At 45.3% G+C, this 23,133-nt stretch overlaps 1 protein-coding gene across 1 annotated transcript in view; it reads right to left on the bottom strand.

Moving 5' to 3' along the window:
* The window catches only part of LOC142575365 (uncharacterized), a 31,300-nt gene extending 9,206 nt beyond the window's left edge, over positions 1–22,094 (bottom strand). Inside the window, exons 1-3 of the mRNA XM_075684687.1 lie at positions 21,881–22,094; positions 3,589–3,955; positions 2,037–2,084 (exon numbers count right to left, since the gene is read on the bottom strand). Coding sequence (XP_075540802.1) covers positions 2,037–2,084; positions 3,589–3,850 — 310 coding nt within the window. The 5' untranslated portion in view covers positions 3,851–3,955; positions 21,881–22,094. The remainder of the gene's footprint in view (positions 1–2,036; positions 2,085–3,588; positions 3,956–21,880) is intronic.
* Between the last annotated feature and the right edge of the window lie 1,039 nt (positions 22,095–23,133).

The following is a 23,133-nucleotide window of genomic DNA, read 5'->3' as shown; positions in this document are numbered from 1 at the left end:
ATATTCATAACACACGCTAGTTGAGAGAAAGCGATAAGCGCAGTCACTTCTTCTTGCTTGCGAACTTCACGCGTTACCACGAATCGAACCCAGTTTGGTGCTAGGTTAGAGCCGTCGTTTCGATGGGTGCAGCCATGTTTGCGGACGCAAAGCTTTTGGGGCCGCCATTTGGGCTCCCGCTAAAGCGGTGAAATATCGTTCCCAACGCAAAACTCAAACGCAGTTTGCGTCTCGCGCAAGCGCAGTGGCTTCGACGCTATTTCTTTGGGGCCCCAAAACGTTTGGGGCCCCTATTCTAAAACACTCTAATGATATTTCAGATGGTCGACGTAATTTCAACGAGTTTTTTTTTATCATTGTTGGTGGGGCACTTTCGTCTAATAACATGCGCATCTGTGACAGTCGACACTTCGTGCTGCGTTATGGTAGTGTTTTGGTCTTGGCCGAAATACGGATGTAAAGCAGCAGCAGAGTTAAAGCCAAGTGCCGTAAATGCGCAAGGTATTCGCAGATAGTGCCCTCTCGACGTTGCTATTTGAAGCTTGTTGAAACTGTGCGATGTTTTTGAATTATTATATTTAATGTCACCCATCGAGTTACGCTGGTGTGTTGCGGTGAAGCTCAACAGATTGCTGAAGGGGCAAGTCCGAAATTCCCGGGATGGTATTTGTAAGAGTCCACCTTGTGGACTGTCTATTTTGGCCGCTGCTGATTGGATGCAGCTGTACGAACGAGGAGGAGACGAGCGGCCCTAGCCAATCAGGAACGGCCGAAGTGGACAGTCCACTATGTGGACTCTTACAGAATACCTCCCCTGGGCATGGCAAATGTCGACGACGGTTCATTTGTTGCACACTTGCCAAGTCTTGCTAAGTCTGGCAAGATGAAATGACTGGAAGTCGGGATAGCTTAACTGCCCACCGAGCTTCATGTAAAGCGTACAGTTAATCATTCACAATTAATACTTTTGATGATTAAACATTTTCTTTAAACCCAGTTTTTACTTAAAACCCTTTTCGGGGATCTTTAAAAAGATGAAATGAAATGGCATAGTGGCAGACATCAACCATCCAGGTAATCCAAAACCAAAACAATCGCTAACCTTAGCTAGTTAAAAACATTTGAAGAGACCAATACACAGAAGAAAAAGGAAAGGAAGATTTCTAGGCACGCACAGGTAAATCCCGTGCTCTCTGTTTGAAAACTGTGGCACTTGTTAGAAAAGCTTAGCACATAGGCAGAGAACCAAATCGAACAGTACCAACATGTAATAGACTAGAACAAAACAAGAGAAAAGGGGAAGAAACGAAGAAAGCGAAGAAAATGACGCCAATTTCCCCTAAACGATTCATCAATGATTCTTAAATTTCTGTTCACCTGCAAATATTTCAAATCTAAATCACTCCAAAAGCATGCTTGTGTATGGAGGGGACCAATATAACTAAGCATTATGCACGTCCTCACAATATGTGTGCACAAACGCTTCACGACACGGTAAACATAAAAAAAAAATGGGACGAGGGCAACTGAGTTAGTTCTCGAAAAACATAAAACAAACTTAGTTATCGTGATTCTCTTACGAGACAAAGTAGAGAAATAACATGAAGCATCAACTAAGCAAGCATGCGAAGGTAAAAAAGAATAAACCTCGGTCTTTCTCTGAAATTAAATTTTATCATGTTTAGAAGCATACAAGTAGAAGAACATATAGCCATCATGCAGTACAAAAAAGAAATCAAGTGATTAATATTACCATAGCTACGCCAACTAAGCTCTTCCGTTTAACTACGTAGAATGACAGTTTATTTGAAACCATTTTGCTACACTAATGAAAAAAATTGAAGCTTCTGTTTTATTATCTTTGAACACATTGAGCTAATTCTCAAAGGATTTCTTGTGTTATTGCTGCAAGCACTTCATTCGACTCACAATAAAACGATTTTCTCTGCGGGCTATGGAAACGAAACAGCACAACACATACCAGCAATGGCTTTTACTTCTAATTAAAGCTTCAATTTATGAAAGCACCGGCTTACCTTCGTCCACTAGTGTTATCCCGTTGTTAAACAGAGCGAACTGCATTTCTGAGGGAAGTGAGGAAATATATTCAAGGGGGAATAAGGAAGGAAAGAAAAAAGACATAATATCAGTCACAGTTTTTTTTTATGAGTGCAAATGTGTGTGTAAATTTAGCAGTGAAAATATCCTCGGCTGCTTTTAGCGTTCGATATAGCACTTGAAGTATAAACCAGTGCAAGCAGCGATGCAACCGAACGAACTATGGCTTCTTCTAGGCACACAAGGAACCAGCCCACCCAGAAAGTAAAAAGCTGACTGCGTGCAGAGCCTTAGAAATGAAAATTGGGTGATGATAGATCTCTTCGTGACTGACGATACTTTTTGTAAGCGGGTTCTTTGTTCAATTTATTTATCGCAGACCGCAGATTTCAAGCTTGGAGTGGCTGAAGAAGCTGGAAAACTCCTACCACGACATCGTAAGAGGTAGGAGTCATAGTAAGCTTTTATTAAGCGAACACATTAATCATTTAGGCCTTCTTAGACAACTATAGGCTTCCTACCCTTTCTTTCTTCTTTTTTCTTTTTTGAGCGGGCACGAACTGTGTTCCAACTTTCAATAAACGTATTTTCTATCTCTCATTCTCAAGCTTGTCCATGTTCACAGTCATAGATCTCAACAACAACAACAAAAAAAAAGACATTTAACCATTCAAAAGAAATTCGAACGTACGTCAAGGTTTGACAGGCTCACTAAATGCTGCTAGCGAAAACAAGTGCCGATAGAGAAAAAGAGAGAGATAAAAGGAAGGCAGGGATGTTAACCAGTCAACAGTTCGTTTGTCTACCCTGCGCTGGGGGAAGGGAAAAGGGGAATAGAAAGAAGGGATTCAAAGAGAGAGAGTTGGAGGTAGAGAGACATGCACGAACAGCACCACAGAGTCAAAAGCGCTCGCACAACTCAGGCGTTCTCAAAAAGCACAAAAGTGCCTTTAGTGGCTTCCGCACTTGATGATCGTGGGGACGGTGTTCTAGTATGTTATGATGTAAAAGCAGCGAAACAATTCAAAGCGATGACATGGCCCGAAAGGAGAGCCACTCGGACTTAAGTTTATTCCGGGCGGAACGTTCATATTCTTTATAGAAGATTACATCGTGAGCATAAACGGTTGCAGGCGCTGGAAGCTTGCCTAAACAAGAAAGTTAATGGTTCCGCATGAACTTGGTTGCGAGACGCTCTATCCTGTCCTTTCTTCACATCATTACGATTGTTTTACACCCTAACTCTAGGCTGTCCAGCAGGCCCACGATGCAGCCGAGAGGCTTGGCCTTCCAGTTCCCACGTGGGAGCGGCCCACATCATGATGACTCACGATCTGTGGGCCTTCGATAAAGCTTTACCATACCATACCATAACCAAGTGTGAACCCAGCCACAAGCAGTAAACAAGGAAGATGGAGCATGTTCAGAAATAGTTTCCAAAAAGACACACGGTGCATTACTACAGACTCACCCAGTCCGGAAAGTGCACCGCGGTCTGCAAGAACCCAGCGTATATAATGGACCGCGCACCTTTGACGGTCTTCTGGAGCTTGGCGATCTCGGCGTGCAGACCTCTGAGCGTGAGCCGATGCTGGGTCTGCAAGAACACCAGGTCGCTGCGCGCAGAGCGAAGCTGCGCCTGTAGTCTCTTGGGGTCGCTCTCGACGACCACCGCAGGTAGGCGGTAGACAGTGGCCTCTTCCTCGTCGCCGGGGCTCCGTCGAGCCGCCGACTTGGAGCTCGCAGTGCTGCAGCCATCTCGGCTCGTGACCACGCTCGGCGCGGCGCACATCCGTCAGCGTGCGCCGACCGCCGCCTCCGTAGCCGCCTCGCCTCGCGGTCACACGTCAGCAGGGGTGTCTTCTCGTGTGGCCTCTATTCCTCATAACCGCCGCGTCTGCCGGGTCGTCAGGGAAATAAAGGCGGAATGGGGTGAAAACAAAGACAAATACGCCATCTTGAAAAACTGATCGAGAAGCGCTTCAGTGTTGAATGGTTGGTGGTTCTTAGGTCAAACAGCGTATCGCACTCTCTAGGATCTACCGTAAATGTGGCAAAACGAGCGTTCAAAAAAATAATTAATAAGTTAAAGTGAAATAACATTAATAACTGGTAAATTTCGAAATTACAAGTTGCCTAACAGAGTCATGAAGTGAATAAGAACTAGATATTATAGCAGAGCAAAAAATGAAAATACATTAACGCAAATTTTTGCCCCGCACAAAACATTCAAATTCTCATCCCAAACCTTCCTCCGGCTAAAACCTGGACATGTGTGTGTCCGTGCGTGCTGCGAATATCTACGTTCTGTCCTTCTATTCACCTCTAAGTCCTCTTTCACCAGTGCGCGGCAGCCAAACGGACTTAGCAAGCTGGCTAACCTCCCTGTGTTCTCCTTATTACTCCTCTCTCTGTCTCCTCTTTAGAGCAAGCAAACTGAGCACACTAAAAGACCGCATAAGCACGGACACGCGACGTTACGTGTTTATGTGCTCTCCTCTCGCCCTCGTATTCGCAGTGTGCTAGCACTTCAGGATGGCATACCAACAAGCCTCCACCGCAACCCTACAGCTGACAAACTCGTCACAAGGCCATCGCCCACGTCGTGCTGAACGGCTCAGTTCTATTCAGATCACCGAATCTAAGCAGCACATTGTGCTTGGCTAGGCTCCGTGCGGGAGGAAACACAAAACAAACCAAAATGGGTTACTCAGAATTCTCCGCATGCTGCTCCGGATGTGAATGGTGTTTCTTTAAAGAAAAAAACATTCACCGACGATTACAACACTCCCTAAATCAAAATTTGAGAGCGGTTCTGTAAGTGTTTTCCTTTCGCGACGTACTGGCTGGAGCGGACAATCTGTCTCGTGTGGCACGTTGCAAACGAATCGAAGTGTGGCCCGACTGCCTCACTAATCGGGAAATTACAAGAGGCAGCGCGCGGGTGACGTGTGGGCGCGATTGACAGCAGCCGCCGCAGAAAGACCTCCGCTCATGCAGCGCTTTGTTTACATATATGATATCAGTGGCGTCATCGGTGAATAGACGACGCGCGCTACTCTGGCGCCATCTCGTAGCCATTGTCATCGCAGAGCCCGTCTTGCGCGGCACTACGATTTTCTTCTCACGCTTTCACCATACCCTCTTCCTCCGCGTTCCACCTCATGGTTCCGCTGTACCTTTCTCCTCCGCTTTCCTCCTCGCGCTTTCTTCGCTATCGCCGTCTTTCATTACCAGCAGCGCTCCGCGTTCGCTCTTTTATCCTTTGCTCTGCTCGTTCGCTCGGTTACGCCGAGGACGCCTGCGCTCGTCACAGGAACGGGCGCCTAAGAGCTACGGTGTAAAATAAAAGTTAAATGGCACCTTTTCCAATCCTATTTCCCTGTCCGTTTCTTCTCCCTCGACCTCAACGTCACCACCCCTGCTGACCGCCATTCAATTTCGGCAGAGGCAGCTAGACAGTTGCAGCGCGGAAAGTCGTAATTTCCGTACTTCCTTTATTTTCATTTGATTTAAAGGAATTAACCAGTTACTACTACTAGGCAGGCAAGCGTGAGCACACGCAAGCACACACACGTACAAGCACGTGCACGCACACCTACACACGCACATGAACGCACGCACACAGCCGGAGACAACTTTGGAAACCTGAGGCGTAAATAGCCCATACATTCGGCGAATGTGTTCGTAGTTGTAAACGCTTGAGCTGTGGCACCGTGTTTTACTCCTGAAGGTTTCGAGCCACGGATATTCAGAAGGCAGGCACCGGCGGATCTGAAGACGTGCAGAGAGAGAATGATGAAAATGAAGTTATGGCGCTTTTGGCGATATCAAAGTGCGGAAGCTTTGACTCACTATAACCTCTGCTGCTTACATTGAGTACTTTTGAAGGATTCACTGAAACGTGTATGTCTACATACGAATGTACATCCTTATTGCAGTGTAATAAACATTGAATACCTTAGATGTATTCACGGGGCGGAACCTCTCTAACTAGCCTTCTTATTGTCTCCCCCCCCCCCTTTCTTTCTGTGCATTACTAGCAATATTGTAGGTATTTGGGTAGCGCTTTCCATTACTACTTGTTTCCTTTCTTTCGGTGTTGTAATACAATTTCACTTTATAGCTTCATTCATTATAGTACATATTATCTTTCTGGTCAACCTAGGCACGAAGCACTTGTTCGCTGACTCGGCATTTGGTTAAGCTTCCCCTGTACGGAAGACACATACGAGTGTACAAACGCACGCTCTCTACTTATGAAGTACTCAATATATACCCCTTTCAATCAGGCAATACTCCTTACCATTATATATAGTAAGAAAATAAGAGAAAAGAGCTAACATTGCCACAAAGGGGTTTTCAAATGAGCGAATACAAATAAATAAACGAGCTTTTTAGCATACCTTTGTTGCGTTCTTGCTTTTCATTAGTTGCTTTTTAAACTCTGTTCAACAAGCAAGCCATATTTAACAGCGTTTTCTGTTAAGAAAGATTAATAACTTTACTACGCGGACTAGAGCAAAAAGGAGAAAGAATGCGATAAGAAATAGGTCAGGTCGCTACCTTCGAGCGCTGCGTATGTCCAGCACGGTTGTTGAGCCAAACCCATGCTTGAAGCTGCGCTTTTCCCCCATGATGACCTACGGCTACAAACATGCAGCTACATCGGTTCCGGCCCACGTACACGAAGACCAAGGCCGAGCGCGACCCTGTTCGTTTCGCTCCCGAAAACGGAAATAAAAAGCAACAATAAAGAAAGAAAGAAAGAAAGAAAGAAAGAGAGAAAGAAAGAGAGAAAGAGCAAGAGCCACCACACGTGCGTGCGTATTTGTGCTACACAGCCAACACGACTCGCACCGGTTCGTTTCGCGCACGTCGCGACCTGCCCTAAATGCCGCCCATTTGAACGAATGCGTCGGCCAGGGTTTCGGACAGCGTCGAGCCGGGTCCCGCGGATGCGCTCCGGTTCCCCGACCCCCGGCCTATACGCGGCCCAGACAGTCGCTGGTCTCGCGATTGTACGACAAGCGGACCTGCGTTTCGTAATGAAAATGCGCGTTCGCGAAAGTATAGTACAATTCATATAGCTATACTGCAGTGCTCTCGCTTTTGTTCATTGGGATTCAGGAAGCGGCGCTTCATTGTGACAAACAAACCGTTTCTTCTGGTACTTAGCATGAGCTTAATTCGTCCCAGTGCACGCGAAAAAAGAAAAGCTAGAGAGCTCAAGCGTAAATTAGCCACTTGTTTCTCAAAATGCTTTTTTCAGCACCGGGTGCGCGTACCTTTTGATTTGCAGATGTTTGTTGTTTGTGTTTCCTATATACGTGTACAAATGCGACTGGCATGAAGGGTGATATTAGATGAACGACAACTGCCGTCGTTACGTGCGCTTGGAAGTTAACGCAGAAAGATGCGAGCATGTTAACGATTATTGCAGCAACATTGATTGCACGCAAAAATGCACTGCCGTCTATAGGTCTTTTAACTGATTGAGCTTCGAAGCAAGAGAGTTGCTGCTTTAATCAGACATTGCTTACGCACAGAGGCAGGCAAGGAATGTGCTCTTCTTGAATGTAATGTTAACCGGTAATGTGCAGCAGGCATGTGATGCCTTGCAATGTGTGCGGCCTCTCTTTCTCGCGCTGATTTCGGTTTCGAAACCAAAGTTTCTCTTTTCCTTTTTCTTTAAGTTACCTTTCTGTTGTGTGGGTTGCAAACCGGGCTACTCATTTTTTTAATAAGCACTAAATTATGAGGTTTTACGGGCCAAAACCACTTTATGATTATGAGGCACGCAGTGGTGGGGGACTTCCGAAATTTGGACCACCTGGGGTTCTTTAACGTGCACCTAAATCTAAGTACACCGGTGTTTTCGCATTTCGCCCCCATCAGAATGCGGCCGCCGTGGCTGGGATTTGATCCCGCGACCTCGTGCTTAGCAGCCCGACACCATAGCCACTAAGCAACCACGGCCTAACCTCCCTGCATTTCACTTGGCCTTTCTTCTCACTCTCTTTTATTGTCCCACCCGCTAATTGCACCCAAAGAAAGAGGAGTGTGAGTGGTCGTCATCAAGGCATAGTGTAATAATGCATAACAGCGCGAAAGTAGAGAGAACATCGGGTAAGTGCGAATATTCGAAACTTTCAAAGAATGAGTCGAATATCGCCCTGTCTGATTCAGTCCTCGAATCGAGCAGTCAATATTTGAGTAAGGCACTCGATTGGGGTATTGTAAGCTTTTGAAAATCCGGATACCTTTCTAATAGTTCAGGTTGAAGACTGTACACGATCAAACATGAAATTTAAGTAAAAAACAAATGCGTTAAGCTTGATGCATTTCACAGTAGACCACGAACTATAGATCCGTCTACGTCGCTCAGACAGCCAGACCTTACCGGCTAAAAACGATGCGTCGCAATAAAATATTATTTAGACACGCCATTAGCAATGGGTATTGTTTGGTACTATTTATATATACAGCACCTGTGCCCTCTCATCGCAATAAATATGAATTCGTTTGATTGCAACCTACTTGACACAGTAGTGGTGCCCTTTGGCACGACCCACACGAACTAGAGAAAAACTGTTTTGTAGTCTGGATGTCTGCTGCCCGTCTGTAGCTCTGCCACCGCTACAAACGGCCAGTATTTCCTATTTCGTCGCCAGAGTTTACACAGACAAAAATTGGCCAACAAGGCTGCCTTTCTAAACTTTATATTACATCGCATGACCGTGTGTGCTCTGAAGAATACCGAGTTTGCGAACAGCCACCTTCGTTGTTCTTCATCCTGCAGCCTTCGTGCTTTTTTCGTGTTCTTTTTTCACGCCCTGTCTATGCCATGGTGTGAAAAATTTATAATAATAGCTAGAAGACCTGTACGTTATTCCGAAACTATTCGAAAAATGTTCGATATTTGATTCTATTCGCTTGTCGCACTATTTGATCCACATTCGATTCGGCCTCAAAAGCCGCTATCCGTGCATCTCTCGAGAATACACCGTACAGAAGTGACGAAGAGAAAGGCGAGGCCCTTATCGTACTGCATGTATGTTTTGGAGTGCTGTTTTATATTGTTCGTTCAGTATTCTGCATGCATATCATCGCTCAGCTCATAAACTCAGACCACTTGCCGATATCCTTCAGCGACAGGTAACGTTTTCGCACATGTGCAGCAAGAGTAATCAGATTACCCTTGCGATTGGCGCATGATGGCCTTAGTTGCTTATGCACCATTAAACTCAACACCAACATCAAGTAATCAGATTACGTACCGAATCCGGAGTCAGCCCTTAATTCCCACTTTGGCTCCAAGAGAATTCGGGCGCAATGAATGGCTCGCTCTTCCAATACTAGCGGCCGTCCTGCTCCCAATCTAGGTGCATTAGTATCCGCGAGTCCAGGTCACCGTTTAGTGGCGTCGGCGAAAAATACCGGTGTGCGATAAGCGGATAACAAATCCAAAGCCATGCGCAGAATGCCTGAGGCCATTCCGTTGAAGGGCTTACTCGTCGACGTTGCGCAAATAAGCGTATTACTCTAATCTTTCTAACTTACGTAAGACTACACTGTGTGTGAGACAAAGCGTAGGAGCGCTCCTGTGAACTGTTTCGAAGAATGGCGAGAAGAAAGAGCGCCAGAAGGCGTTACGCAGAAAGGTGGGCTATCTATTTTGAAAGCAGCCCAGCAATTGTAGCAACATTGTGCTTATTTCGGTGTAAGAAAGAAAAATAAATAAATAAATTTTGTGAAGATTTAGCGCGGTAATTGTGAGAGAAATGGATTAACCTTGGGCATGACGTCCTGCGTCTGTGAGTAAGTGTCATATATATACACCTCAACTTCTTCGTTACCGGTTTCCCACACTTAACCATACACTTCTTGCCACTTTACCACTCATAATGCGAACGCATTAAAAAACGACTGAAAAGAAGATCCGACTCTTTGTGCCAGATGCTGTATACGTATATGCAACACGAGTGTGACAAGCAGTTCGGTCACACGCGCCATGTAGCGAGTGCTTCAGTGTGTTTCGGCTTGACTTATTATTGTGTACTTTTCAAAGCAGTAAAACCACTTGAAGACAAGCGTATTTCGTATAACGTAGCCTCTTGCGCGCTCTTCCGAGCTGTTTATTTTTCTCGCAAGCGCTTGAGATGTCTGAGATGTCATGACAATGCGCTTGCTTTACGTGTTGTCAGTATGTGCTTTTAAACCGATAGCACTGTACAGGACAGTCACCGGGCCTTCGTTAGCGATATCGATGCAAACTCCAGGCGGGCCTTTTTCGGAGGCAGTCCAATCAAAGTCGTCGATCTGCCGATCCTTATACCAGTGCACGACATCTCTCTAGCCAGGGTCGCAATGCGACAGACACATCGAGAATGACAAAATACCTGAGGTGCTTATTCCCGTGCTTCGTGCATCGACCTGCAGTCGTTGTGTTATTTTACTGGTGGACTACTCCTCATCATCATCAGCAGCAGCAGCCTGGTTACGCCCACTGCAGGGCAAAGGCCTCTGCCATACTTCTCCAACTACCCCGGTCATGTACTAATTGTGGCCATGTCGTCCCTGCAAACTTCTTAATCTCATCCGCCCACCTAACTTTCTGCCGCCCCCTGCTACGCTTTCCTTCCCTTGGAATCCAGTCCGTAACCCTTAAATACCATCGGTTATCTTCCCTCCTCATTACATGTCCTGCCCATGCTCATTTCTTTTTCTTGATTTCAACTAAGATGTCATTAACTCGCGTTTGTTCCCTCACCCAATCTGCTCTTTTCTTATCCCTTAACGTTACACCCATCATTCTCCTTTCCACAGCTAGTTGACTACTGCTATTGGTACGTAGTACCCCCTCTGTGGTATAGATGTAATAGAGGCATCAAAAGTAGACATAATCTGCAAATTTTAAAGTCCTGAGGAGTACGTATACGCTTGTTCAGTATACCGAGGAATATTGTAAAAGGATGAAAGGCAGAATCAGTATAGGTCATAACGCCTTAAGAGATCACGGTTGACCAAGGGACAGAGAATAACAAAGTAGGTAATGTGCGTGTCGACGGATAATCCCCTAATTACATAAAGTCGGTAATGCCGTCCCACTGCTGTCGATCAGCTCTGGCTTGCAGATATGTGAATTCCTATTTGAGAAAAACTTATTTGCTTTAGCTAGTGGCAAGCTAACCGAGCTTAGAAACCGAGGTCAGAACGCTGTTCGAACGCAAAGATAGTAATCTTAGTTCCCGCGCAAGCCAGATGGGGTAACTGGCGGAATACAGACCTTTACACGTTTGCACCCACTGCGTACATGCCTCGACCGTAGATCAACTGCGTGCTTTAGCATCTTTTTCTTTTTTGCATACCTGTCGAATGGCGTTATGCACCAGTACTAACAACAAGTATCTTTCGGCAAGCCGTGTGCAGAAAGCAAGATAGAAAAAAAAAACGTTAACGATGCGTCCAAGCGCAATGGGCAGGGTTCCCTGGTCGTGTTTCTATGTCGCTCGTTTCGGGTTTCTCTTGACATTCCGCTCGTGACCCTCCATTTCTATGGGTGGTGCCACTTTGGCGGTCGCCTGGCAACTCGGCTATATTTACTTCCTGTGGGCGCGATCCCGAATCAGGTGTAACCCGGATATAAAGGAACCCGGTAGAGGGATAAAGGGAAGAATAGAACAACGTGTTGGCACGCGAGCTGAGACCAGCTGCTTCGACCGAACTGCACAAGGAAGCGGGCACACTGAGCTGATAATAATGGTTCATGTTTGGCGGTCGTTTCTGGAGTGAAAACAAATTAGAAGAGAACGAACAAGTGCACAAGCCTTTCTTTGTAGGAGGAAACAAAAACACGGAGGGTGTGAGAGGTCATAAAGAAATGAGAAAGGGTGTATTGGCGGTTTTCTTTGTTTACAAGTACGATCATATGAAAATCTATCTTCCCGCAATTTTCCTCACACACAATACCGTGTCAGGCGGGAAATGGCAAGCACATACATCTTTTAAGGCAGATAGGTGATGTACGCGTACGCTGAAATAGTAAGTCGTAACCTTGCACTCCTGCCACGCTTTCTAAAGCTTATAGCTATACTTTTGCTAGCACTTACTTGATGTACTACTCCAATAGAAAGTGAGAGAACAGCCTTTCTTCCAGAGGATATGGCTGATTGATTGAAGTGCTTAAACATTAAGAGAGGAGTAGGTAAGATCTACAGAAGGATGAAACAAGTGTCGACACAAAAATTTCGTTATCTCAGTATGCCAGTATTCAAGTTGTTTCTCTTTTTCTTGTACGTGTCCCCTACAGAAAAAAAAAACAGTAAATACAGGTACAGATGCGAGCCTTTGCCTTTTTCAGCCTATTTGTTTGGAGCGAGTAACATGTTACCCACCGCAGACAGTTTATCTGACAACACTCACCGATTTTGTGCAAGCTACTACAGCTCAGCCAGATCGAGAAGGCAAAAAAGAGACGGTAATCCGTCGATAACTTAAGCGGGCGCTGTAAAACAGATTACCATGTTCAACTGCATTGGTAAGCTGTACTTCTGAACAACATATAAGGCTACTATTAGCGGGACGTAAGCCGGATGAAATATTTTAAAACACTAGCAAGGTGGCGGCGCCAACTTTAGGTTCCAGCGCGAGGCTGCCGTGACGGCATGGATCCTGATGGCGGCTACTCGGTTTATATGATCGGAAAAGGTGAACTGCATTGCGTCATAAAGAAACCGAGGAATCAACCTAGCAAATTCCGGCCACAGATATATAAAAAAAAGCTGTGAAATTCTTGACGTCACACTCATGTAGCGGTGCCGATTGTACGGCGCGAAGTAAAATAATAATAATAATAATAAAGCTTTCCTTTAATTTCATAAGTATTCAACTTTTTCCCGCCAAATCAATAAATAAGAGTGATGAAACAATATTATACCAGTCTAAACTGATCTCGAGTTGCTCATTATGTAGGGCCTATTTTTACCAAACGAAAAAAAAAAACATCGCCATTTAAAGGGCAGCTAATTGGGCGGCTTGTACATGTTGAAGACTGCTGAGGGGCCATTAGCGGAATACGCCTACCCCAGTTTGCGCCAACGAGATGAAGCTAGCGCGAGGGTAACAATTCATGGAAGGGGAGGAGGAAGAGTAGTGTAGCCATTTGCGCTTTCCGGTCACCCGCTTTCGAGCCATTATTGTAGCTCAGCCGCTCGGAACCTCGTCTGCTTGAGAGCAAGCTCGCTATATCATGGTCGTTTATCTCTGCACCTACAGAGCCTATTTCTAGTTTTGGGTGGGCTTGTTGACGTTTACCAGGAAGTTCAATTCCGCTGGCTAGAAAACGTAAAAAAAATTAGGCTCGTTGCCCTAGCAATATTTATTTATTTATTTATTTATTTATTTCTTCATACTGTCAGCCCTCTGCTGAGGGTTCTTACAGGGAAGGTTTAAATACAGGCAGACCATATATACAGGTGCATCAAGCGGCAACGGAATCGTAAAAATACATGTTTAACAATTTTTCAAATTCACAAACATCACTGGCTTCTGCCACAAAGCTTGGTATTGCGTTCCAGAGTTCAATCACGGCAGGGAAAAAAGAAAAGCGGAACACATCACTATGAGCAAAGTATGGACGTAAAACATATTGATGGTTAACACGACTGCTTCGTTTTCCTGGAAGATGCACATACTCATCTTTGTTGATTTTTAAATGTCCATGTAGTATTCTGTAAAACACTTTCAGACGATTTTTTAGCCTTCGTACTTCTAGTGTTTCCAGTTCACAAGACTGCAACATCAGTGTAACGGATTCTAAACGGCGGTACATTGAGCATATGAAGCGCGCGGCACGACGTTGAACTTTTTCTAACTTTGTAGTCATTTCTTTCTGATGAGGGCTCCAGATGACTGAGGCGTATTCAAGTAAAGGTCTAACAAAAGTTTTATAAGTCATCAGCTTTACATCTCGCGAAGCTTGACCTAGTTTTTGCCTTAAGAAACCTAATCTCTGATTCGCCTTCGAGCAAACATTTTCTATGTGCGTATGCCATGTCAGATTATGCGTAACTGTAACACCTAGATACTTAAACTGGTTAGCACGAACTAACAAATTACCATCGATGTAATAGTTAAAAGGCAGAACGTTTACTTTCTTAGTCATATGTGTGTATGTTGATTTATTGTAGTTTATATTCATACCCCATAATTTACACCATCGGCTGAAATTTTCTAAACAACGACTAATTCTGAGTTGATCCTGAACATTGGTTACGGTAGAATAAATTAGGCAATCATCTGCAAAAAGCTTCATTTTTACCGGTTCTGCAATAACAGAAGAGATATCGTTTATATATATAAGCAATAACAGTGGGCCCAAGACTGACCCCTGAGGAACACCTGAAAGCACTTGGAGTGGACTCGACAGGCTGCCATCTAAACTTACAGTCTGTTTACGATCACTTAAATATTCTTTTATCCATAGCACTAATCTTTCATCGATACCTATTTCTCTCAGTTTAAAGATCAGCTTATTATGCGGAACCTTATCGAAGGCTTTTGCAAAATCTATACAAATGACGTCAATCTGATGCTTCTCATCTAAGGCGGCAGCGAGATCATGAACTACTTCAATTAATTGTGTAATGGTAGATAGTCCAGTACGGAAGCCATGCTGGTTTGAGTAAAGTAAACTATTCACTTCTAGAAATCGTAAAATATGTTTTGCGATGATGTGCTCCAGAATTTTACAACTGATACATGTGAGTGAAATAGGACGGTAATTATTTACAAGTGTGCGATCACCGCCTTTGTGCACTGGTATAACTACGGCCCTGCGCCAGTCTGTGGGTAGAGAATGCGTATGTAATGATTTCGCGAAAATTATCGTTAAGTAGTATGACATCCATTCAGCATAGCGTTTCAGAAATTCAGGACAAATTCTGTCAGGTCCACTAGATTTTTTTCCATCTAAACTCAGCAGCAATTGGAACACCCCTTCTTGTTTGATTTCTAGATTTCCCATTGGGTAACGTGTTATATATGGTAAATGCTCGTCTGTATTCATGTTTGTATTATTAGTAAACACAGATTGGAAGAAGTAATTAAAATGTTCGGCAATGTCCGCAGACTTTGTTAACTTTATGTTGTCCTTTACGATTTCTTCAATTTTATCCTTCCTACTGCTAAGATATCTCCAGAATTTTTGTGGGGAACTTTTTAGGAACCCTGTCAGTGTTTGTTCAAAGAATTGCTTTTTGGATAGTGTCAGAGTATGCCTCAACTCTGCGCGAAGTCTCGGTATTTCGTCCGAACCTTTTTTCTTTTTACGCAGTCGCCTTAATTTTCTTTACATGTGAATGATGCCGCGGTTAATCCAAGGTCGGCGTTGTTTAGTCTTTTTTTTTCGAGTTGGCACAAATCGGTCCACACAATACTCTACTATATCCTTAAATTCATTCCAAAGCTCATCTACAGTTTTTTCCTTTGCATGGTGCTCAAATTGGCCAAACGAGAATTCCAAAAAATCTAATATTGAATTGTCATCAGCACGTTTGTAGTCCTTTACCGTAATTATAGGGGAGCATTTCATACGGGGCACACTGCTAGTAGCCATATTCACTACAATCATTCCGTGATCGGAAATACCTTCCTCAATTGTCAACAAATGATGTTCTATATTATTGGATAGGAACACTAGGTCCAACAATGACCGCGACCTAGAAGTTATTCTTGTGTCCTCTTGAACGATTTGATTTAGATTAAAAGAAAACATTATATCCAGTAGTTTATCAGCGCTGGATGCTTCAGCGCCGCTGCAGAGTAGGTCTTGCCAGTTAATGTGCGGTAAATTGAAGTCTCCGGCCATAATTAACCGCGTGTTCCTATGTACATTGTTGCACAAGAATGTGTTCAATCGGTTTAGGAAGTCAAGCGAAGTCGAAGGTGGCCGATATATTGCACCGACTAGATAAACGACACTTTGAAAGGAAATTCTGCACCAAACTGTTTCAGGGATGTCACTATCAATTAGAGCCGCGTGGACAGAATTCTTTATTATGATACACACCCCTCCTCAATATATATATATATATATACGTACATAAAGTCGTAATTGTAATAGCTATTTTATTTACGCCATCAGAAAGGAAAGTACAAAAGCAGACATTAAGTGGGTCATCGAAAGCTGTAAACATTCAAGTAAATCAAGACAGAAGCTTTACAGGATTTCATAGCTTCGCAATAATACCATGCGTGACAGAGATGTGAACTGCATCAATTAGGATGTCTAAACAGACGAAATTGTACGCCCCTCTTTATAGCAGCATTAATTTTCGAATACGTTGCAAAAAACGAAAAACATGAATGTGTAAACTAATGATATTTTAGCAAAGTTGGCAAATTTGCTTTCAAATTAGCCAGTTACGTTGTCGATGCAGATTTACAGACCTTAAAAATCAGCGGTCGAATTTTCTTTTATTGGCACGATTCTTGCAGGAAAGCAAGGTGCAAATAAACATTTCTTGAGCTACCGGTAGTATTTAAGAAAACTAAAGAGAAACACTACGCTAAAGTGCGTTCACAACTTCATTCGCAAAGCGTTTCGTTTGTAAGTACCATTTGACATAGGCTGATCACCTTCTTTAATGATATATCTGACATCACGATTAGTTGGCATCGGCTCTTACGCACAGTTCTAGCATAAGAATCTTTTTTTGTGTGTGTGTGTGTGTGTGTGTGTGTGTGTGTGTGTGTGTGTGTGTGTGTGTGTGTGTGTGTGTGTGTGTGTGTGTGTGTGTGTGTGTGTGTGTGTGTGTGTGTGTGTGTGTGTGTGTGTGTGTGTGTGTGTGTGTGTGTGTGTGTGTGTGTGTGTGTGTGTGTGTGTGTGTGTGTGTGTGTGTGTGTGTGTGTGTGTGTGTGTGTGTGTGTGTGTGTGTGTGTGTGTTTTAGCCCCCCACAACACAAGCTACTGCTCATACAATGGAAGTTGTAGAAGCCGTTTAAGGAGCGTCCTACTGCAATAATTTATCAAATTGGCTTATTATTAGAGGAGATGGAAGAAACAGAAATGTCGCGTTGCTTATACTACCAGGAGGCGAGCTTTACTGAAAACGTGGATGCCCTCCCCCGTTTCCTCGACTGACTTCAGCAATTGACATTAATTCCCAGCCTTCTGCCATACCGGAGCCCAGGAACTGCGTCGCGTTCCCGACATTACGCCCACCGGCCTGTATTTCTTACCCTCCTTCTTTTCTTCCTCTCTCCGCCTGCATGGCGATGCCCTCACAGTGACGACATTGCACTTGCCACATTAGACAATTTACAAAGGCCCGCTGCCATATTCGCTGACGTTACAGGCAGTGTGTTTTACGTAGGCGAATGTGTGCCTGTGACCTTGACTCTTCGACAGAAAGCGGGGTTCCCTTCGGATGGAAGGGCGCGCGAGCTTCTGTTTGAAATTTCAGCTGTTTTTCAGACGCGAGTGTCCCCACGCGATCTACCTGCCCGTTCGCGATGCCGAAACCTGGTGGCGAGTCGGATAAAACGCGATCTCGCACAACTCGCGTCATTTTCTCCGTTGATGCAACTCGATGTCGGTCCCTATATGCGAGTCGTTTTTGGCACGCATCCCTCTCTTCGGGGTTTATTCCTAGTGACAGTACACGCGGAAGGAGCAAGCGACGGCGATGCTGCAGCCCCCGGCAACGCGACAACAACAACAACCAAAAAGCGTACTTCGTCGTGGCCGTCGTCGTTGTGGCGTGTGTGGTGAGATCGCGTTGCGCAAACGGGACTTCAGTTTTCCGGCTTCGCGTGCGTCCGCATCGATCGCGTCGTCGCGGCACACGGTGCTTGCGCTCTACACGAGCCGTTGCAGGCGTTTCCCCCCGGCTGAAACACGCAGCGTCGTCGCGCGTCATGCAAAGCCATCGAACGAAAGGGACGGTATATACTGTCGCCGCCGACACGACGCGTCGCGCTTTGCCCACGGGGTTGGAAAACGCGGTGACGCCTGGCCGCATGCGCGTCACCGACTACGGCGGGGGGCCCCGGCAGCCGCAGCGGCATTACTCGGTGCGGCCTTTGGATGATTCACGAGGTCTGGACGAAAGGAAATATCCCGGCGACGACGGAGTTCGCGTGACGTCAAAGGCGCCATGCATGGCTTCGTACACGCACCAAGAGCCGAGGAAGTGTTGGCCAACGCTCCATAGCGAGCACAGCCGCACCTGTGCCATCCTTGGAGGAGCAACTGGCACGTATTCTGACGCTCGAGAGGATGACATTTAGCAAGTATGAAGGTTGGGAAGCACTTAGAAGATGTCTTAATCTGATATTAAATTTGGTCTCGAATTTGGTCTCGAGAGGCAGCAAAATTCTCAAACGTCGTGTTACATTAAGTCCAGATAATATGATGACGTTACTAAAAAAAAAAAAGAAAGAAAGGAAAAAAAAGATGCAGTGCGTGTTTCTGTTGGGAACGAAGCGAGATAATGTATCAGGACTTCATTGCACATACCCCTCTTGAGATAGAGCTGAAACTGGTTCGTAGAAACAAGTAATAGTTATTTTTTGAGGTGTTCCGAAACCTGCAAGCGTTTTTCTATAGTTAAATAAAGTCGGGACATTTCACTAAAATAAATGAAAAAATAAGAATAAACGAGTCGGAAATGTTATACTAGTACACCTTAAAATCCATTCGTGTCCAACACTTTTGAGGAAGTATACTCCCATAGTGTGCGTATGCCGAAAAATATGAACGTGCATACTGAATCGGTGAGGGCGAGATTGCTATATGATACGTAGATGAATGGACCTAAACAGTGAGTGAGTGAGTGAAGAAACTTTATTGCAGGTCCGGCGAGGACGCGAACTCGTCGCGCACCCAGCTAGTCCCACGTCGGGACCGGCAGGTCTAGCCCACTGGCCCGGTCGCGGGCACGCCGGACGGCCAGGATTTGCTTTTCTAGAGCGGGGCTACGCAGAAACGAGTCCCACTCCTCCTTGATGAACTTGGGGTATGTCGACCCGCACTCCCAGAGCATGTGAGCTAGAGTGGAGGTCTGACCGCAGGACGGGCAGGCGTCGTCGCGATACACGTCGGGGTAAGCCTCGTGGAGAGCGGACAGACACGGATATGTGCTGGTCTGTATAGAACCCGAAGCGAAACGGCTTGCGCCCTATTTAACTTGAGGTGAGGGTGTGGAAAGACCCTTCTTCCAGCCCATACTGGAAAGCATTGCTTAGAAAGTCCGTTTTTGTGTTTAAGATTTGAAAAGGGTTGATTACTCGCGAAGAAAATGAGGTGCCAGTGCGCGCTCTTGAATTTCGCGCGACAACCCCCGCGCCGGTACGCCTGTTTTACGCCACGGGTTTTAAAGGCACAGTAAACAGCAAAATAAATTTGACTGGTTGAGCAAATGATGCTTCAACGTAACCAAGTGCTCGTTACCACCAGAAAAATCTTGGTAAGCGTAAGACACCAAAGATTAAAAAGAAAAAAAATGAAAGACTGGTGGCAAGGCCGCCTTGAAGTTCCGGTACGAGCAGGACGTGACATCACGGATTTTGACGTCGTTTATTGGACCAGGTTGAATTGTTTATCGGTAAAAGAGGGCCACGGAACATTTACTGGGCCACTGCGGCATCCAATTCCATAATGTGCTGCACTGGGGGTTGCAGTTTACAAAACACGACGTATATGCATGGTGTACCTGCCGTGGTTACTCAGTGGCTATGGTGATGGGCTGCTGAGCACGAGGTCGCGGGATCGAATCTCAGCCACGGCGGCCGCATTTCGATGGGGGCGAAAACACCCGTGTACTTAGATTTAGGTGCACATTAAGGAAACCCAGGTTGTCGAAATTTCCGGAGTCCTCCACTACGGCGTGCCTCATAATGAGAAAGTGGTTTTGGCACGTAAAACCCCTTTTTTTTATGCATGACGTGGTTGCCGCTGCACGTGATAGCTAGGTGGAACATCCTTCATCTCGCATGACGGCATTAGTCACGGTGACGCAAAGATAGAAATGCGCGTCGGAAGCATGGTCCGTGTGGTTGCCGGTATGCGTCGCTATGGGGTTCTTTCGCACGGGCGTTCCAGGGCCACGGATGAACAGCGTACTACAGTTACGGAAAAGTGAGGCAGAGATGTCTCATTACAGAGCCTTACCGGACTACCCCCAACAATGCACGGCTGGATTCATGCTTATAAGTTCTTTTTTCCTGTGTCATAAAGCTGCCCTCCTAGGAAAAAAAAAAACAAAGTGAACAGCAGGAAGCGAGATCTACTCGTCCTCGTATAATACGTATTATCGTAGTTCACAGCACGCATGTATAGCATATCTGGGCTATGCTGCATGCAGAAAAAGAGAAAGAAGGAAAGAAAGAAAAGTAGAGTAAACGACTCACACACACACATGCACAAACAATGCAATCAATTAACAATCTAAGCGCAAGTGAATAGGGAGAGAAATCGGAATGATTCGCGAGTATTCTAAACGGGTGTAAGCTATCCCCACATGTGACTAGATTGGCATCGTCGTTTTAGTCACCTCTCTGCGTTGTCGCAGCGTCTGTAACGATGAACCTGCCATATCGTTTGCTAGGGTCAGCTCACGTACATACAGTGCGGACTTAGAGGAATGCTTGCTATTTATGTTTGCTGTACAGCTGCTTCCCCTAAATTATCTTAGAGATACCGTTTCCTGCAACAGATAACTAAACAGTTAAAACATTAAAACTTATTTCTGGGCGAGTTGGTGCATACTTGACATGAAAACTGTTTACAGCGCAAACACATGCAACCACAAAGTATAAGGGACAGGACACAAGCGCTGACTGCCAACTAACTTTTATTAACGGAAGACGGGTGCCATAACTAAACAGACAGACAGATTGCCGGTTCGCTGCGTCAAGCGAGGGAGCCAACTACTAAGCGCACGTGCAAACATGGAGGGGTCAATAGCACATAAGCAAGAAACGACCGCACTTTTTGCGCGGCATGTCACTTCTGCTCCATCCTGAAACAATCACGTGTCACACGGGACGAGGGTTTATGGTTGTGATCCTGCTATTCATGCCTAAATAAAGTAAGAAAACTATAAACGAGGAAAAAAGAACAGTACCTCGCAGTGCCTTGGAGCACTAATTACGTCTATATCCTGCCTGCATAGTACGGCCGGAGCACACCATACTTAAACTGAAATATGCTACCTTTTTTGTATTGTGTAAAGCCCCGTTTACTGGATTGTATGCGGAGCCTATAGCGGTCCGAACAATAAAAAAAAAAAAAACAACTGTGAATTTTGTGAATCGTCTTGGAGTTGCAAATCCATTTTTTTTTTCTGCATGGCCATTCGACGAGACACCCGAAGCACTGCAATGCGCAAAGGTCAACACAGCTGGCGTGCCGGTAACAAACCGCTCAAAGCGGATCGTGCTGTATGACTGCAGCGACAGTTTGCTGTCGGCCAGGCAAGTTACGACGCCTTTTCAATTACACACTGTTTACAAAGCACCTGATTCCGTTATACCTAGTAGAATTTGAGTTCAAGTCTGAGTATGGACATTTCGCAGTCGCGGCTGCAAAACACAGTCACCGAACGACACCACTGGGTTTATGCAGTTGTGTACATCCAGCGCTGATCAACTGCGAACCGGAATACACGCTGAGGTGTAGCGGCTTCTCTTGCTAATGTGATCGATAATGTACCGAAAATAGTCGATGTCCGTGCTTTACGGACCACTGGCCAGCCTCCGGTGCCAAGACTACATGGTTCGTTAGACCGCGCACGGAAATCGAGATGAGTGGGCTCACCTTTTGTCCCCTGTGGCGAAAGGAATATTGGCTGCACCTTCGACCATATGCGCTCGAAGCCCGGGTTATGGTCCCGTCTGACGACCTTCCTATGTTGTGAATGCATTAGATGTGATGTCTCTTTAGAAAACGGATCATTTTCAGCGCTGTGAAAATCCCGAGGCTAACGGTAAATAGCGCGGAGTCCGCTGCGAGCGCGGTGGATGGGAGGAGGTGGTGGGGTACGACTCGGGGGAAGAGAAGCGGCAGCGCCCGTTGCCAAGACACCGAGCGTTTAGCTTCACCGTATCGACGCCAGGCGTAAAAGCAGCGCTTTGGTCACCAGCGAGGCAAAAATGGTATCCAGCTGAAGGGAGGGCACGCAGCCGTGAGCCATTGCAGGTGGTGACGGCCGAGGTTTAAGAGGCTATAGGCAAGGATGAATTGCTGCGCAAATTGGCAATAGAAGAGGAAATGGGCTACGCGTAACATGCCCATGTCCCAAAATGATCGTTGCTGAATGGTTTCATATATGCGTTCTTCAGGTACAACTATTACGTCGATGCGCTTTGAAGAGCAGCATCCTTATATCAAAATAGTGCTTGTACCTTTGTTGCTTGTCGTCGTGGTCATCGATGTTGTTCTTGACCTGAGGGTTGGTGGAGCAAATCCAGAGTGCGTAAACCAGGCTGTTTTTTCTTGTCTCACTACACAAATGAGCTGAGCAGAATGAATGAATGCTTTTGCTTAGTGTTGGACTATCGCTGAAGAGAACAAAATTTGTTGAGTTTAAAACATGACCAGTGGTAAATTTTACCAAGTGTTGGAAGCATAACTGCCAACTCCGGGTTCCTAAGTTTCTACACAAATTACCACAAAAAACTGCAAAGTGTGAAAAGCTAAGTGTGAGACACTGTGGCGTCGTCGAAAACCAATATTTCCTTTCTGCGGGCTATATCTGCTGCAGTGCAAACGGGCATGTGAGTATGACGCACTAATTGGCAAGCTACACGAAGTCTCCAGCATTGTTCCCAGCCCTGTGACTAATTTAATGAATGCTTTTGCTTAGTGTTGAACTATCGCTGAAGAGATAACGAAATTTGTTGAGTTTATAAGATAACCAGTGTTAAATTCTACAAAGTGTTCGAAGCATATCTTCCAATTCGGGGTTTCTGAGTTTTTACACAATTTACCACAAAAACTGGAAAGTGTGAAAAGCCAAGTATGCAACACTGTGACGTCGTCGAAAACCGATATTTCCATTCTGCGGGCTA

The sequence above is a fragment of the Dermacentor variabilis genome, chromosome 3 (genome assembly GCF_050947875.1).
Source record: "Dermacentor variabilis isolate Ectoservices chromosome 3, ASM5094787v1, whole genome shotgun sequence".
Classification (NCBI taxonomy): Eukaryota; Metazoa; Arthropoda; class Arachnida; order Ixodida; family Ixodidae; genus Dermacentor; species Dermacentor variabilis.
Note: the sequence above shows the minus strand (reverse complement) of the source record. Positions and strands in the feature narration are given on the sequence as shown.